The sequence below is a fragment of the Anneissia japonica genome, unplaced genomic scaffold (assembly GCF_011630105.1).
Source record: "Anneissia japonica isolate Jap-2015-1 unplaced genomic scaffold, ASM1163010v1 scaffold199_len4679917_cov187, whole genome shotgun sequence".
NCBI classification, from domain to species: domain Eukaryota; kingdom Metazoa; phylum Echinodermata; class Crinoidea; order Comatulida; family Comatulidae; genus Anneissia; species Anneissia japonica.
The window spans coordinates 3,285,557-3,302,886 of NW_022686322.1; the positions used below are offsets into that span (position 1 = coordinate 3,285,557).

The following is a 17,330-nucleotide window of genomic DNA, read 5'->3' on the forward strand; positions in this document are numbered from 1 at the left end:
TTCTTCAAAAGTCAAGGTTTTCCCCTCTTGAAAATTATTATAATGAATCAATGAACCCAAAGAGAAAAGGGAGGTTCGGGTTCTTCCCGGGAAAATGTTAATTTCTAAATGGTGGGAAATGAGCTTTCCCAACTTCTGAAGTACCGTATCTTATAGCGATTTTAATTTAAGTTCTTCAAAACGGTCAGGTAATTTTTTCCCAATCCAAAAAAGAAAGGGGGTCGGGGGTTCTCCCCGGGAAAATTTTTATTCCTAGAAGCGGGAAATGAGCTTTCCCGACTTATGAGGTGTCTTTTAATTACTTTTAATTTCTCCAAAAATCAAGGTTTCCCCCCTCTTGAAAATGATTCAATAGAACCAATGAACCTCAAAGAAAAAAGGGGTCCGAGTTCCCCCGGGAAAATTTTGATTTCTAGAATTCGGGAAATGACCTTCACTGACTTCTGAAATGTCTTTTAAATGACTTTTTAAGTTCTTCAAAATTCAAGGTTTTCCCCTCTTGAAAATGGTCAGGTAAATTTTTCTCATTTTGTATTTTATGTGTGTATACATAGGCCTACATAAATAAATGAGTAGTTGCATGCGTATTCTTTTTTTCCATGAATCGATAAATCCCAAAAAGAAAGGGTGATCCGGGGGTTCTCCCCCTGGAAAATTTTAATTCGTAGAAAGCGGGAATGAGCTTTCCCGACATTTGAAGTGTGTTTTAATGACTTTTCTGTTCTTCAAAATTCTAATTTTCTGATTGTAACATAAAAAAAAAAATCAGCTCACGGGTCCTGAAAAGGTAGGTCTAGAATTTTTTTTCCGGTCACACAAAAATCTCTAGACATTATTTTTTGCAAAAAAAGTGGGCTCCCCCCACCCGGTTCCGCCGGCCATGTATCCTATTGTTTAAAGAAGCGTTCGCTATATGTAGACTACACCCTTTGCTTAACAATGGGTTCAGAGCTTCAAAAGAGCTTTCTTTGTATTTGTAGGTATCTTTGATCATTAGAGTAAGAATGCTTTGATCTTTTGTTTAAATCACTGCTATGTCACCTACTAGAGGTAATGTTTTGATTGGTTACTTTTGGTACTAGTGCATTTAAGCTTGCTAATATGGATAATTCTTTCATTCCTGATGACATAATTAATGTCGAAATATTGAATCCCAACACGATGGCGTGTATTTCAATACTTGGAGTATGTATTATACTTTTTTAGCTTAGAGATATCTTCGCTTGGTTGTCGAGTGCTAACTAACACTTTCGCATTAGCTAGGTGCCCTCCAAATGTTCTCTTATAGTCTAAGCTGAAACAATTTGATCCTAACTTTCAATGTTTGTATATCATTTCTCATTTTGTATGTTACATTTTATGAACACGGTTTTAGAATAAAATTTCAGTATATTTTGTTCATAATATATTTGCTGTCATACATATCACCATGGAACACTGTTTCTGCCATGTGGATACTGGGTCTTTACAATCCTTGTTGAATGATTGACATGATTTCAATTGAAGGTTTATTTTAGGAAAATTAAACAAATACTGTATAAAGAACATGATGCTGCCGTCAAAAAAAAACAAAACTGCCATGTGCTTTTTCCTAAAAGCATCAGAACATTAAATCAATTAGTAGTAACTAGAAAAAGTACAAAATAAAGGCCAAAATAAATGGCAGAAAAATGCAAAAAAAATCTTATATAAAAGTTACTTGCTGTATATTGTCATATTAAACGTCGAAACAGGAGAATTGTCTGTTCATCTTACCGTTCACACAAGCCTAGTCAAACTTACATCTTAGCGAATGATGGCGCTAGACAAAAGCAGGAACTCTAGCACGCCATGTTACACTCGTGGTGTAAAGGGTGGCGATTCGCTTTACTTTCTCCAACCTTGCTAAAATACGCCTGATCCTGCTCTATGCTATTGGTGATTGGTTTAAACTTACTTGTACTTCTAGCACTTAAACTGCGTTAAAATAGCGAGCTTAGGTTGTAGCATGGTAAAACGTTAGCGTAGTGTAAGCCCTAGCTAGCTAGGCCTAGGCACAGTAAGTAAGTAGCTAGCTAGACTCAAACAGGGGTCTAGGCCTAGCCGAGGCCCCTAGGCTAGGCATAGAGGCTAGTTGGTATGCTGTTACATACACAGGGTTATGCTTGGCGCCTAGGCTCGTCGATTCAGTTGCCCACACACTCTGGGTTCTGTTGTTCAGGGCCTAGGCCCTACTAGCCGCTAGGCCTAGTAGTAATAGTAGTAGGCCTACTTTTATAGGCCCCTAGAGGCCTAGGCTACTAGGCCTATACTATAGGCCTACTACTACTAGTACTTCTCTATCTAGGCCCTAGGTACAGTACTACAATTTTATAGGCCCTTAGTAGTAAACTATCATTCATACCTAGCTAGCCTAGGCCGAACCTGATTTCTAGTCCCTAGCTAGCTAGTAGGCTAGCTAGGAAGGCACACAATCCTAATAATATTAATAACAATTGATGTCTATTATTTTGTGAATACCTACCTAGATACACTGAGTGTTAAGTACCTAAGATTCCTTTGAAAAATAATGGAATCGCCCTAGTTTACCCCAGAGTGTAAAATGAGGTCTGCGTGGGGAATACATCCTCTGTGCAAAATTTAGGCCTAGAAATCCATCTGCTAGCTAGTTGAGCTAGTTTTTGAAGTATCCTCCAATTAAAATATTTTGGAGGGGTTCAGGTCAACTCGGCCACAAGTCAACTCGGCCACAAGTCAACTTGGCCACAAGTCATCTCGGCCACAAATCAACTCGGCCACAAAAAGTTCGGCTACAGCCAACTCGGCCACAAATCAACTCGGCTACAAGTCAAATCGGCCACAAGTTATTTAATGTAAATCTAAGTTTTTGCATCCTTTTTCTTCAATATATGATTGAAATAAAGTACACAGTATGTTTTAGTAAAACAGGACCACCACACTACCAAAAGAGATTTGAATTCATGGTAAGATATGATAATGGGTTCAAAGTTTGATTTCATTGACATTAGGGCAATACACAGAGTATCACATAGGCCACAGTGTTTGTATGTGTATAGGCATGCCTTGCTGGTTAATTGATAAATGGATGCATTATATTGTAGAGTACTACTGGCTGTCTCTTATACACATCTAGATGTGTATAAGAGACAGGAGTAAAACACTCCGGCCCGAGAACGGGTCGATATACTCCGAACAAAACTTCTTTCCCCGCCCTTAAATGTCAAAATATCAACATTGTAGGTAGAAAAGACATTGTATCCCCTACGGTAGAAATTGTTTTCATGTTTCAATGTTAAAAAGAAAGAAAAACAAAAACAATAAGGCAAATAAAATATACAGTAACTATGTAAGTTCATCTGATTTATAAAATTCTGTACACTTTTTTTAAATCAAGAGTTACGGTGTACGTTTTATTAAAATTCGCATTATTTTGGGGGTAATATGGACATTTCCTTGAAAAAATTTAATCTCAGTTCCCATGCACTTTGTAAGTATGTTTTGCAAGGGAATCACATTTTTTTCTCAGAGTCATGTTCTCAATGTATAAATTATCTAAAAGTAGATATATCTTCATTTCGTTCGAACCTTCTTGAAACGATTTCCAGAAAGATTCAAAGCCATTTAATTGCAATTCTATTTTTAGGTTTTGATGGGTTTCTTCTCTTAAAAGATCGAATCTGTTGAATTCTAATAAAAGGTGTATAATATTTTCTTTTAGCATTTTCATTACAAGTTTACATATACCCGAATTTTCCGACGACCGTGATTGTTTTCTGCCTTCAAGGTTTATAAGGGGTTGGAGCATGGACCTATTAATAAGATCTTATTAATAGGTCCATGGTTGGAGCGTGCTTTAAATTTTTAGGCTGCTTCTTTAAAAATCATCTTTATCAAGAAGATACGGTTCGAGTTCTGGTTTGTCTTTGTACATTGTATAACGCATCGATGAAGATTTGGATTGTGCTCCCTTTTGCCATTCATTGTTATCGTTCTTTCTGTATTGATCTTTAAATTTTGCATCCAAGTATTAGATGGCTCAGTTACACTAAGGCCTATATAGAATTTCTTTTATTTTATTAAGCCATCCCCATTTTAATTTATTTTCCACTAATTTAATCGCATTGTAAAGAGTTTTTGACCATCTACTATCATCCATGTTCCTCAAGCGATTAAAATAATAAGAGTGTAGTTATGTGTCGAATCCATTGGTTGCTATCCTAGATCACCGTATGTGTTTCTTTCCAGCAACGTTTCGTGGTGCAAGCCCATCTCCAAAAGAAGCCCCCCACCCATCTTCAGCAGGGGTGGCGCCAGAGGGGGGGCTGGGGCTATACCCCCCCCCCCCGCCGGGGAAGCATAGCCCCCCCCGTCGGGGAAGACGATAAATTTTGTCGGGGAACAAACAAATAAAAAAAAATATTTACATGTGATATTCGTTTAGCCACCTTATCGTTTGTGTTAACTTTTCATCACAACAACCACAATAACAATAACAATAATAATAATAATAATAATAATAATAATAATAATAATAATAATAATAATAAGAATAATAATTCAATGAGACTAATTAAAAATAATTTGCGTTCTGTTATGACAAATGCTCATTTAGATAGCCTCATGATGGTTGGAATACATCGTGATAGGTGAAGCAACCTCGACCATGACAACGTGGTTGACAGATTTCATGCAAAATTTCCAAAATATAGAATTTCACTTTCAAGAATGAGGATTTGAAAATAAATTAGATGGTTACATTGCATACTCTTTGTTTCTTGCTTTATTCAAAATGTTTTGGTTTTGGAAGCTGATGTCAACATTAGACAGCATAGCCTACATGAAGTCATAGTAACTCGATGCCTATCAAATAAGTAATAAAAATTCGCCATAATTCATCAAATATCCGTGGCTTCCAGGGGGGCGAAGCCCCCTGGACCCCCACCGGGGGCCCTAGGCGCCCCTGGCCCCCAGCCAAGTGAGACTCGATTCGCTCCACTAGCCCCCCCCCCCGTCGGGGCCTTTAGCCCCTCCGTCGGGCAGGTCCTGGCGCCACCCCTGCTCTTCAGTTTGCAAAATCAAGATAATATTGGCTTCTTTGGCGATAGTACTTGCATTACATACCACGGCCTGCACAACCGGAGTAGTACATTGATTTGCACTGAAATTTTCCAAATTTAGGAGCAAAACGGGGTGGGGCACGTGCTCCCCCGTGCCTCCATACTGGATCCGCCCTACCGGTGGTAATAATGTGAAGCGCTTAGATACCTTCGCTCGGTTGTCGAGTGATAACACTAATTTCGCCTTAGCTAGGTGCCCTCTAAATATTCTCTGTTATAATATAGTCTAAGCGCAGACAATTCGATCCTAACTTTCAATGTTCTTAAATTTCAATGTTTGTATATCTCTCATTGTGTATGTTACATTTTATGAACACGGTTTGAATTAAATTTCAGTATTGTTCTAATATAGGCCTACTGTCATACATAGTACCATGACACATTGTTTTTACCGTGTGGATACTAGGTCTTTACAACCCTTATTGAATGATTGGCATGATTTCAATTTAAGGTTTATTTTAGAAAAATTGAACAAATATAAAGAACATGACGCTGCCATAAAAAAAAAACTGTCAAATGCTTTTCCCAAAAGCATCAGAACATTTAAATCAATTAGTAGTAACTAGAAAAATTACAAAATAAAGGCCGAAATAAATGGCAGAAAATGAAAAAAATGCAAAAAAAAAAAAAAAATCTTATAAAAGTTACTAGCTGTAAATAAACGTCGAAACAGGAGAATTGTCTGTTCACCTAAGCCTAGTCAAACTTACATCTTAGAGGATGATGGCGCTAGACAGAAGCATCGCCATATTACGCTCGTGTGAATCGTGGTAGTAAAGGGTGGCGACTTACTTTACTTTCTCCAACCTTCCAAAAAAAAAAACGCCTGCTCCTGCTCTACTGTAGGCTACTATTGGTGACGGGTTTAAACTTTCTTGTACTTCTAGCACCTAAACTGCGTTAAAATAGCACGCTTTGGTAGTAGCATGGTAAAACGTTAGCGTAGTGTAAGCCCTAGCTAGGCCCCTACCTAGGCCTAGAGCAGGTAGGGATCTAGGCCTAGTCGAGGCCCCCAGGCTAGGCCTAGAGGCTAGTTGGCATGCTGTTACATACCTAGTTAGGTTAGGCCTACAAAAAGAATTTCTATCAGACTAGCCTAGGCCTAACCTGATTTCTAGGCCCTAATAGGCTAGCTAGAAAGGCACACAATCCTAATATTATTAACAATTGATGGTCTATTATTTTGTGAATAGGCCTACCTACCTAGGCCTAGCCTAGATACATTAGGCCTAAGTGTTAAGTACCATTAATGGAATCGCCTTAGCTTTCCCCAGATTGTAAAGTAAAGCCTGCGTGGGGAATATATCCTCTGTGCAAAAATTAGGCCTAGAAATCAATCTGCTAGCTAGTTGAGCTAGTTTTTGAGGTATCATCCTCCAATTAAAATACTTTGGAGTGTATGCCCTGAATGAATGAACATCTTCCTTGTTTCCTTCTCATTGTGGAGCAATGTAGATGAATTTCAAAGCTTACCTATGCAATGATTACAATTGTCTACTAGGCCTAGTAGTAGTATAGCGTTCTGTATGCTTTGTGTTTCTGCAGACAGAGCCTTGTAATTTGTGGCGCCTATGCTTAGCCTGGCTTAGTTTAGGCTTTGAATTTCGGACAGTTTGTGTTACAAACTTATTATTCTACGCATCTACTGTGCACGCTGTCTCTAGAGAATTCTGACTGGGAGACAGCATTAGCTTCGTTAGGCCGCGAATTGGCCATTGTTAACCTGAATGTTTGATTTCAATGGAAGATACATGACACATTAGATGAAAATTATGTATTATTGCAGTGGTTAGGAATATGCCTAATTCGGTACAGTAAGCTATCTCGGTATTTGTGAGTGTCTAGCTATTGCCAACCTTTACCTTCTTTATCATTACGGAGATACCTTAATTTCTCAGTTTTTACCATAAAGTTTTAATTATAATGCTTTAATTTTGGATTCGTAATTTTTGTATAGATTTTTTTCCTGAACACCATTGACTGAATTTGCTGTTATTGTGATAAAATGCCTCGATATGCTCAGATTGTCATGGGCCCCGCTGGTAGTGGAAAGGTAAGTAATCAAGTGGTCATAAACACTGATGCAGATTACTCCGCTTTTTAGATCTTTTGGTGTTTTTCATTCTTTTCATTCTTTTCATTTTATAATGAGTCATGTTACAGTGGTTTGAGACAGCAGTAAAGAGCACTTTATACTGTTGTATTGAATTATTATAAATTTATATTATTTGTTTATCGTTATTTGACATTTGTTTCTGTTATATTTAATAATGTATACATGAAATGTAATAAAGATATAAAGAGCCACAATTGCGTAAACCATGGAATCTGTGACAGTGTAAAAATTGCTTTTACAATAACGATATTCATACGATCATTAATTGAACAAGAGCATTTTAATTTCCTCACTTTGGTTTTTGTATTATGGATTTTAGTTCCTTTTGATTTGTATTGTGAATTTTTATTGTATTTTATATATTTTTACCTTCCTCAGCCTGGTGATTTTTGTTGAATAAATTGAAATCAAAATTGAAATTGTTGTTAGAATAGAAAGATATACTGCCGCCAGCTATCAGAATACTCAACCCACAAAAATAAGATTTGCTAGGTAGGCATATATGTTAATGATAATATGGGCAAAATAACTGACACAGCCATCTATGCAAATTGTTTTTGTCAAAAGTTGAACCATATTGAGTTATTAATTCCATTAGGCAAATTATAATTTCTTAAAGGGCAGTTAAATTAGAATAGTAATTTTTGATGCAGTCTTCTCAGCCTATCATGTGCCATGTTGATTTGTTTTGTTTTCAGTCAACCTATTGTAGCCGTATGCTGCAGCACTTTGAGAATAGTCGTAGGACAGCATTTATTATAAATCTTGACCCAGCAGCAGAGTACTTCAGCTATCCTGTATTAGCTGGTAAGTGAAGAAGTTATTTTACTAATTTCTCTAAGTACTGTAGTTAATCATATCGCTAAACTAAATTAAGATAGATCTGCATTACTGTATTTATTGGATTGACAATTACCAACTTTTTGAAACGGTTGTGAGAGATGTGTTTTTTCATCTTGTAAGTGTTTACATTTAATGTAGTGCACAATACCATTTTATTTCTCTAAAATATAGTTTTATTTTTCCATTTTACAAAGAACTAGCTCTATAATAATCTAAATTCTCATTTAAAAAAAATTGTAATTGGTTTACTTAAACAGCTAGTAAATAGAAAGGTCTATAAACCAAGTGTCATTCTGAGGCTTAGAGTGGAGTTTGTTTATTAAGCAATCAGTCAAAATACAGGAAAATAACTCAAAAATAAATTTTAAAAAATTGAATAGCTCATTTAAAAGAATCAAATAAATTGTCAGCTTCAACCAATTTACAGACATTTGGCTACAAAATCCTTTGATTACCAGCAGGGTGGAATTTGTTTTCACTTGTGAAAATACAAGTTTTTTTATTTTCTACAATTTGAACCTAGGAGCCTGGTATTACCAGGCGAACATCTTTCCATGCCAGCATATTAACATCAGTCCCTCTATACCTTTTGTAGACATTCGTGAACTAATTGAGGTGGATGACGTTATGCAAGATTCCACACTGAGTCTTGGGCCCAATGGAGGTTTGGTGTTTTGTATGGAGTAAGTATTAAATAGTACAAGTTAAAATTTTTTGGAAAAGTAATAATCAAAAGTTATTAACTTCTTAATTCATTATTTTCAACAGAAAACCATTTTATTCATTTGCAACCAGTATTAGTTTTTTTAAGTTCATAGCATGGACATGTTCATAGTTTACAGTATTTGGTCTTTTCAGAATTCACATAGACTTACAATCTATAATTGGTTATCAAAATAGAATGTTAGACCTTAATTTACAGTAGATTAAATTTCTGATTGAGCATCTGATGGAATATTGAACAGATATATACTAGATAATGTTTTTGTCTCGCATCTTGTAACTTTAAGATGCCTACAAAATACAAGATTTTCACCAAATTGATAATGCTATGGAGTACTGACCAGTATTGCGTAATTTCTATTTACAACATAAGGTATTTTGCAAAGAATTTTAATTGGCTTGAGGAGCAAATTGGAGAAACTGATGGCGATTACTTCATCTTTGATTGTCCTGGTAAGTTGACAGAATGCAGTGGCTATTATTACACCAGTCTTTCATCAAATTCCTTATTCTGATTTGATGATAATGTATGTATGGATTAGATTAAGCTCTGTCAATATTTATTTAAAGTTTCTTTGACAGAGAACTGTTGTATGCCCATATATAGTCATGATGTGGCTATATATGGTCATGATGTGATGTCATCATGACCATATTTAGGCATGTCACATGTTTTTGTCAAATGAAATATGATATTCTGGACTGGAATTTACGACAATTACATCAGAATTAGGAATTCTGGTGTAACAATAGCCACTGCCTAATATTCAATTTAGGCAATAATAATAATAATAATAATACTGTAATAATATGTTAGACTTATATTGCGCTTCATGCCAACAAGCGCTTCGCATTACTACCCCCGGTCATTGGATCAAGTGCATAAGGAACGCATCTTCAGCTACATAACATTGAATGACATACATAGGTTTACCATGTCATTTATACCTTGTTATCATATTTTAGGTCAGATTGAATTATACACGCACATTCCTGTGATGAGGCAGCTGGTTGAATGTCTTCAGAGCTGGGACTTCCGACTATGTGGCTTGTTCCTCATTGATTCACAATTTATGGTGGACACAGCTAAATTCTTCTCTGGTTAGTAGTTATATTTTTATGTGTACAGTACAACATTCTTGCACATCTTATTTATTGCAGACATGCCAACCACTCCGATTTCGGCGGAGTTACTCCGTTTATTTAAGCAAAACACCGCACTATGATTTTGGGTCAAAAATCTCCGCTTTTTACGCATTTTAGCCAGCTGAAATAAATCGTGCATTTCCGATTAAAAATGATAATCCTATGATTTAGATAAGAACAAGGCCACTTAATTTCATCCTGAAAACGGTGCTTTGAACTGTATACGAAATAGTAATTAGCGCTTTACGGTCTACTGATTTCGAAAAATAAAACAAATTCATAGACCAAATCACTGTCATAGTTGCACTCTGAACTGTATATGAAAAATTAAATCGCACTCCACAGTCTACTGATTTCGAAAAAACAAATTTCTTTTTCCAATTTGATGTCAGAGTTGCACTACACACTTACCTGTATGGTGCTCCACGGTCTACTGAATTCGTAACAACCACAATCTAGTAAAGCTTGATTTCAAAAGTGGAGTCAGATGTGAGCGATATGGATGTAGGCCTAGGCAGTGCTCGAAAAACGAGTAGTAGTGTTGAGCTTCCTCCAAAAAAGAAGCTAAAACACACTCAAACATGCAAGTTAATAACGGAAAATATCCTGTCAGTTTGAAATCAAACTGTAGGTAGTGATTGATGCGGTGTTAATTTTCTGCCTAGGCCATAGTCTTGCACGGAAATATTGCTGATTGTGAATCAAAATCCTAATTCTCTAGTTCATCCCATGAATTTTGGCTAGTAAAATATTAACTACTGATTAATGATTAAAGGTGAACTACCATTCAAAAATACAGGAAAATACTTCAGAAATTTAAATAACATTTGAATAGGTCACTTAAAAGTATCAACTAAAATTTTTTTTCCAACAAAAAACAGATAAAAAAAAAAGCAGTTTCCGCTGATTTACAGACATTTTACTACAAAAATCTTTGGTTAATTTTAGGCCTATGCAAAAGAATATAGGAAAGTTATTAGTTAAGTGTCCAAAAATTGGCGGGAGAGTTTCTTTTAAATTCAAATTTTTAATTTTAAGTAAATAACCTATGAAGTAATTCAGATGTGGAATTAAAATTCCAATTTTTTTTACCTCATAACTTAGAGTACATCTTTAAGGTATCAAATTTTTAAATTAAAGCTTCACAAATACAAACGTCTACTTTGTGAATACTTACCTGGATGAACGGCAACAATGATGATAATCCAATCATAGTATTATTTGCATTTCATTTATGATAAAGGAACAATGTCAGCTCTGTCAACAATGGTGAATCTTGAAATACCACATGTCAACATAATGACTAAGATGGACTTGCTTAGTGCCGAAGACCAAAATACAGTTGAAAAGTAAGCAACAATATTAGTCTTGATTTGAAGTTTTTTGCATGACAGTATCTAAGGAAAAATCTGGGATGATGGCTAGGGATGATGATGATGATAATGATGATGATGACAATAATTATGGTAATGATGGTGATGAATGACATTGGTGGTGACGATGATCATAGAGTAAGGACAAAATGTTTGTGCTGATTTAACTTCCAGACGTGTGCACAGCTATGGAAGAAATATATCATAGTACCATTCTTTTAAATGTCTTAGAATTACTGGCGTATTTTGAGTTTATATTTTATGTCCATTAAAATATCATAAAAAATAATTTTGCAATAACACGAGTCTACAAAATATTGGACGAGGATGTGTCACACTACAAAAGCAACGCATGTGAGAATCCATTATTCAGATGACGTTAGTACAGTACATTTGCGTAGACAGCTTCATGACTCAGGACTTAAAGAGTTATGGAATCTGTTTTTGGTCAAATGAAGATGTTGGTTTATTTCTTATATCAGGTGGGGACTGTACTGACATCATACCTATGTTTTCTGGAAATTTAGTAATTATAGCACACAGAATAGGCCTATTTGATGAATTCTGTAAATCTTATTTAAAAAGAGCATGTGCATTAAGGCTTAGGCTATTACTACTATTGTTGTTATTATTACCGCACTAGACCTACTACTGTTGTTTTAATTTTTATCCCTTGTAAACTTTTTAAAGTAAGTTACTGTAGTACTATATAATGTTTTATTCATTGCATACTGTTTCTGCAGCTCATCATCATGATTTATGTGGTTTATTTATGTACATAAACTATTTATATGTAAATGAAAAGGAATAGAAAAGGAAGCATAAGAAAGAAAAATGAAAGAAAAGGTCACATGAGAAAGAACAAGGAAAGAAAGATAAGGTAACATGAGAAAGAAAAGATAAGGAAACATCAACATGATTATGATGATAGTAGTTGCTATGGTAGTAATGTAGATTGTAGAAGTATTTATTGTATAGGATGTTCCTCATTACTTTAGATATCTTGATCCAGACACCAATTCGCTGGTAGCCGATCTCAAAACAAACAGCAAGAAGTTTCAGAAGTTGAATGAAGCAATTGCTACACTGGTAGGTGAATTATTTTTTATTTTCATTATCACAAAAGATACACTTTCCATTCTGAGAAAATAAGCTTTCAGAGTAAATACTAGTAATTCCATATTTAAATTCCTTAGTATTTAAGTAAGTTACTGTCTTTCAGTTGAAATTTAATCTCAGTAGAGTGTAGTTTTGTTTAACAGACACATGTGCCTAATTAACAACTCTCGCAATGTCGTTCTACAAAGTCCTACGTGATTTATCATCGGGAGCATAGGTTTTCGCAAGAATATTAAACATTTAATAGCCTATGTCATGACAGTCTCCCGGGGTGTTTAACTCGCACAGACCCAACGTGACAACAAATCGCATTGGGCTGTGTCATATTATGTTGTCTGAGTTGGCCTCAAAGAAACATCTGCTTACGCTTCTGCCATTGAGGGTGAGATGGCACAAAGCTTAAGAATTGGACAGCACTCAAGTTCGAGACCTGTCAATGTAGTTCTTGCTTGAGTCCTTGAGCTTGAGGTAAAGCTTTTATCCACACTATAAAATATTATTTGACAAATAACTTTCAAATGCCCATATTTGGTGTAGCATGACACCATCATCGCATCAAATTTGATAGTGTGGACAAAGAATAAGACGTTTTATTTGCATTACCTTGTCCTTTGGATGGGAAGTTAGGCTTTTGGTTCCATGCAGCGGTGGCTCCAGAAATTTGCAGGCAGGCGGTCCGACGGGACCAAACCAAAGGGCTTACTAGAGCCTCGGTCAGGGTCCTGGTATAAAAATTCCTGGTAGTGTTCATGGGGAGACTTTTTATGGCTTATTATTGCCCAAATTGTGCATTTATACCACAATATTAGGGATTGGCAATTAAAATAACGTTATTGGGATAGGCAAATTTTAATTTTCGATCCAACAACCTCATCATGGCGTCGGACTACAACTGGTTCCATGTGCATAATTACATGAAAAGAACTGTATTCCAAAAAGAATAGGTGATTGTCTCCCGATGTAACGACCAATTGATAGGTGCTGCTCTGATGCGTTCCTAACCAGGTCACATTATTTATTTTTTACTTTTATATTTATTCAAATTTCAGCCATCACAAACAAAAGTGCAAAACAATCAAATCAAAAATATATATTTGCAATATTCTTTTTAGATTGATGACTACTCACTGGTGAAGTTCACTCCTCTGAACTACAACAACGAGGAATCTATTGAGGAGCTGCTCCTCACTATTGACATGACCTTACAATATGATGAGGATCAAGAGGTACGGCCTCCGCCTGATATTGACCCTGATGATGATATTGACTCAGGTGTTGCAGAAGGGTGAAGCATTGCTTGGGAAACTACTACTGTAGCATCAAAGTTACTAAAGCTAAGCTGGATGTTGCCCGCCGATTGCTGACACACCTGACCACAGGTGAATCGGTCATGCGTAACTAAGTTCATGGCCTTTGATCTTTAATGCCATGCCATCCTGTAAACCATCAAATATAATTGGGTCCTTCAACTTCAAAAGTTCTAATTTGATTACGATTCACTAGCTGTAGAAAAAATATTTTTTAAAAAAACCAAATATGATTACAGCTTCAATCTTAAGTTACTTCTAAGTTTCTACAGATGATTTACTTCTAAAAAGCGTCAGGAGTAAAATGTGCTACTTCCACATATAAAAGGAATGTAAGGAATGCCCACTCAGGGCCTGTTTATACAACACGCCATTAGTACACCCCTTATCAGCACAGCAAACTTAAGAGTGTTGTATAAACGAGTTTGGATTCTGTGTGATTACAAAATCATCTGGAAAAGAGGCTATGGAATCGCCATATTTGATCGGTGACCCAGGCAATGGCTACTTGTTTTCGTCAGGCTGCAGCGAGCGGTAATTAACTCAACTCGATAAGTCGCTAACAAGATAAGAGTTTATTTGGCCAGGTTGGTAAAATAACAATTATCAACAATGCTTTCTGGTATCGCAGTACATTTGAAATGTTACATAATAGAATTTGATTGATTTTCTTGTATTTTATCTTTTTGTTGGTTTTATTGATCTTGAATTTCTTTTAGTACTGTAATTTTAATTTTTATTTGTATATTTCTGTTATAGACCTTACTTTTAAGGCCTTTTTGTTAATTTTCTTTGTTATGGATGCACCGCCAAGCAACTGAGTGCCTCTGATATAAAAGTGTATATCCGAATAAATAATTATTATTAAAGATAGATGGATAGATAAAACAAGCGCAAATTGTCGTTTTTGTCTGGTTCTTGCTGCAAGAGTATGGTATTCCCCATCCGTTCGTCTGTCCGATAAGCATCTGAAATTCTCTTCTCTGATTCTGATGGTACTCAAACGTTAGCAATGGTAAATAAAATGATCGGTGAAGTAACAACAAAATAGGATTACAGGAGGGAATATTAACACAATCAACAGTAAAAAATCAACTCTTCAAAAACAAACCGCACAAATTCAGCAGAGGTAGGATTGCATTGTTGGTGTGACATTACATTGTGTGCTAAAGTAGTACATAGTGCCATATGATACTTTCGGTGTGTAACACTCGTAATGGCGTGTTGTATAAACGGCTAAGTTTGGAGCCTAGGCTCATCTTGGGCAGTGAAATATGTTCATGGTCGTAACACCGTGTGCATGTTTAGTGTGTTGTATAAACACAACCTTAGAATATCCCCGTGTGCATACACTTACTGTACTGCAGAGGTCATAACTGAATACAGCCTAGATTATGACCTCCAATTTTCAGAGACAACGAAAGTATCATTTCCGGACAAATACATTGTTACTTCTAAGCTTTGAAGTAAAAGAACATTGTGTTCTTGGTAAGCATCTTGTGGACGCTCTTCTGCAATAACACGCACATATTTGTCTGTTGTAAATTTACTTCAGACTGAAGGCTAGTATTACATAATTTACAAGTGTGGTTTCTTGAATGAATGATGTTTCTTGCGAAGTGGCCTGTATAATTACTTGGTAGTACTGTATCTCTCTGACTTGTCTTGTCTGCAGTGATTCTTTACACACTGCTTTTATTCATAGCATAATGCACACCAGCTACAACACTGGAAGTAATTGGTGACTACTTATGCTGATGTTACAGTATTTCCAATAGCTTTTATTTATTTATTTATTTTTATTTATTTATTTTTTTTGTTACATATTCCTCCTTTGTTTTACCGTCTTATGTTAAAGCATTTTATTACATTGTATGCATTCTTCTGCATTTTCCTGGAAAAATAGTTATACATGTAAAGGGTTTAGGGGTCATCCATAATTATCAACATTTTCAAAAGAGTACAAAACATACTCTTTTCTGTTACCCCCTCCCCTCCCCTTAACTCATGTAATGTCATAAAAATAAGTTTCAGCCATTATGGAAAAAATAAATAAATTACAGAGCTATAAGAATAATCAGTCTTTCTGTCTGTATGTGGGACCCATTATAATTACGGAGTTGTCAAGATGATACCGGCAACTGATGCAGTTTGTAATGAATAAGTCAAATGTCCACAGTTCTTGCACTCTCAACTTTATCTCCTTGCAATATTTATTAATGAGGCAACCGCCTTGACTATATTTTATGTGCCGCCTATTAAAAGCATTTTTTTTATTATTAATTTGTCTTTTTTGTATATTTATTACATTTTTTGTGTGTAATAGTGTTCTGAGAGTATATTATAGGGTGCTATATTAAAAACCTATATATTATTATTACTATTATTTCATTTAATCTTGTTATCCTTTATTACCATTGGTTTGGTCTATGCAGTGGCGTAGAAAAATATTTTCATTGGGGGGGGGGGATGATTGGCGTGTTAGCCAGTGTCGTAACAGGCGCGGGGGGGAGGGGGCAGGGGGAAAACTGCCCCTCCCCTGACGGTTTTTACCGGGCTGACCAAGCCGTCATACCGAGCTGGGTAATAAGAGGAGAGAGGGAGGGAACGAGAAAGAAGAGGAAAAGAAAAGGAAAGAAAAAGAGAAGAGAAAAAGAATAAAAAGGAAGATATCATAATGACCAGACTCACAACACCCATGCAACCCCTTCTCCACTTCAAAAACTGTCATAACTCCTTTGATTTTTGCTGCCCGATGGCGTAACCACTGGGGGACAAGGAGAAAATATCTATCTTTGAAAAATCTTCCCCACCCCTCTATAAATGCCCTTTCATCCCCTGAAAGTGCCTAAAAACCTCAAATTTCGCGCGCATTTCTTGTTAACATGGCCAATTTCCTCTAAAAATTGCACATTTTAGGTAGTTTTGATCAATTCCAACGAAATTAGAATTTTAAAAAAAAATATCCATCTTTGGAAAATCTTTCTCCACCCCTTGACAAATGCATCCTCTGAAAGTGCTTAAAATTCTCAAATTTTTGAAATTAGAATTAAAAACAAGAGGACAAGGGTAAAATATCCATCTTTCGAAAATCTTTCTCCACCCCTTGACAAATGCATCCTCTGAAAGTGCCTAAAATTCTCAAATCCTTTGCGCGCATTTCTCGTTACGGTAGGCCAATTCCCTCTATAAATTGCACATTTTAGGGAGTTTTCATCAATTTCGACAAAATTAGAATTAAAAACAAAAATATTTTGCGCGCTTGGCGCGCATTTTTCAGGGCTTTTTTAGTTTTATCCTTTTAAGTTATTTAAACACATAATAGTCCCAAATTTAAGAAAGACAAATTTAAGATAGATCATTTTAACCTAAAAGAAGGGCCTCAATGTGTATAGATGGTGAAATAATATGTTTGTAAAAAATAAAAACCATGATGAAAATGCTTCTATTTAGTTTCAAACACACGTGTGTGGCCTATATTATAAATAAGATAAGCCCTATGTCGTATTGTTTTCTATATGGGGAGTGGGGTGGGGTGGGGTGGGTATGGTAAATTACTAACCGGGAAATGAGATACCCACTCTGA

The 17,330-nt window shown here is 35.8% G+C and overlaps 1 protein-coding gene across 7 annotated transcripts; it reads left to right on the forward strand.

Moving 5' to 3' along the window:
- The first annotated feature begins 1,796 nt into the window (after positions 1-1,796).
- LOC117116065 (GPN-loop GTPase 3-like) lies at positions 1,797-16,027 on the forward strand. 7 transcript variants are annotated; one of them, XM_033260015.1, is made up of 9 exons: positions 1,797-1,917; positions 7,075-7,170; positions 7,932-8,040; positions 8,672-8,759; positions 9,173-9,252; positions 9,766-9,900; positions 11,189-11,294; positions 12,317-12,407; positions 13,550-16,027. In XM_033260015.1, the coding sequence occupies exons 2-9, from the start codon at positions 7,123-7,125 to the stop codon at positions 13,724-13,726; spliced, it is 834 nt and encodes a 277-aa protein (XP_033115906.1). In that variant the 5' UTR covers positions 1,797-1,917; positions 7,075-7,122; the 3' UTR covers positions 13,727-16,027. The 7 variants fall into 7 exon arrangements, with proteins under 7 accessions (XP_033115906.1, XP_033115920.1, XP_033115914.1 ...); XM_033260029.1 differs by having other exon boundaries at positions 1,881-1,917; positions 7,056-7,170; XM_033260023.1 differs by lacking the exon at positions 1,797-1,917 and adding an exon at positions 5,840-5,959.
- The last annotated feature ends 1,303 nt before the right edge of the window (positions 16,028-17,330 follow it).

Excerpts from the sequence above, each read along its gene's own strand:
- LOC117116065 (XM_033260015.1), top strand. The coding sequence starts at position 7,123 with ATGCCTCGATATGCTCAGATTGTCATGGGCCCCGCTGGTAGTGGAAAG. Across the intron at positions 8,760-9,172 it reads GGTTTGGTGTTTTGTATGGA|GTATTTTGCAAAGAATTTTA; the intron begins GTAAGTATTAAA and ends TTACAACATAAG. Across the intron at positions 9,253-9,765 it reads CTTCATCTTTGATTGTCCTG|GTCAGATTGAATTATACACG; the intron begins GTAAGTTGACAG and ends ATCATATTTTAG.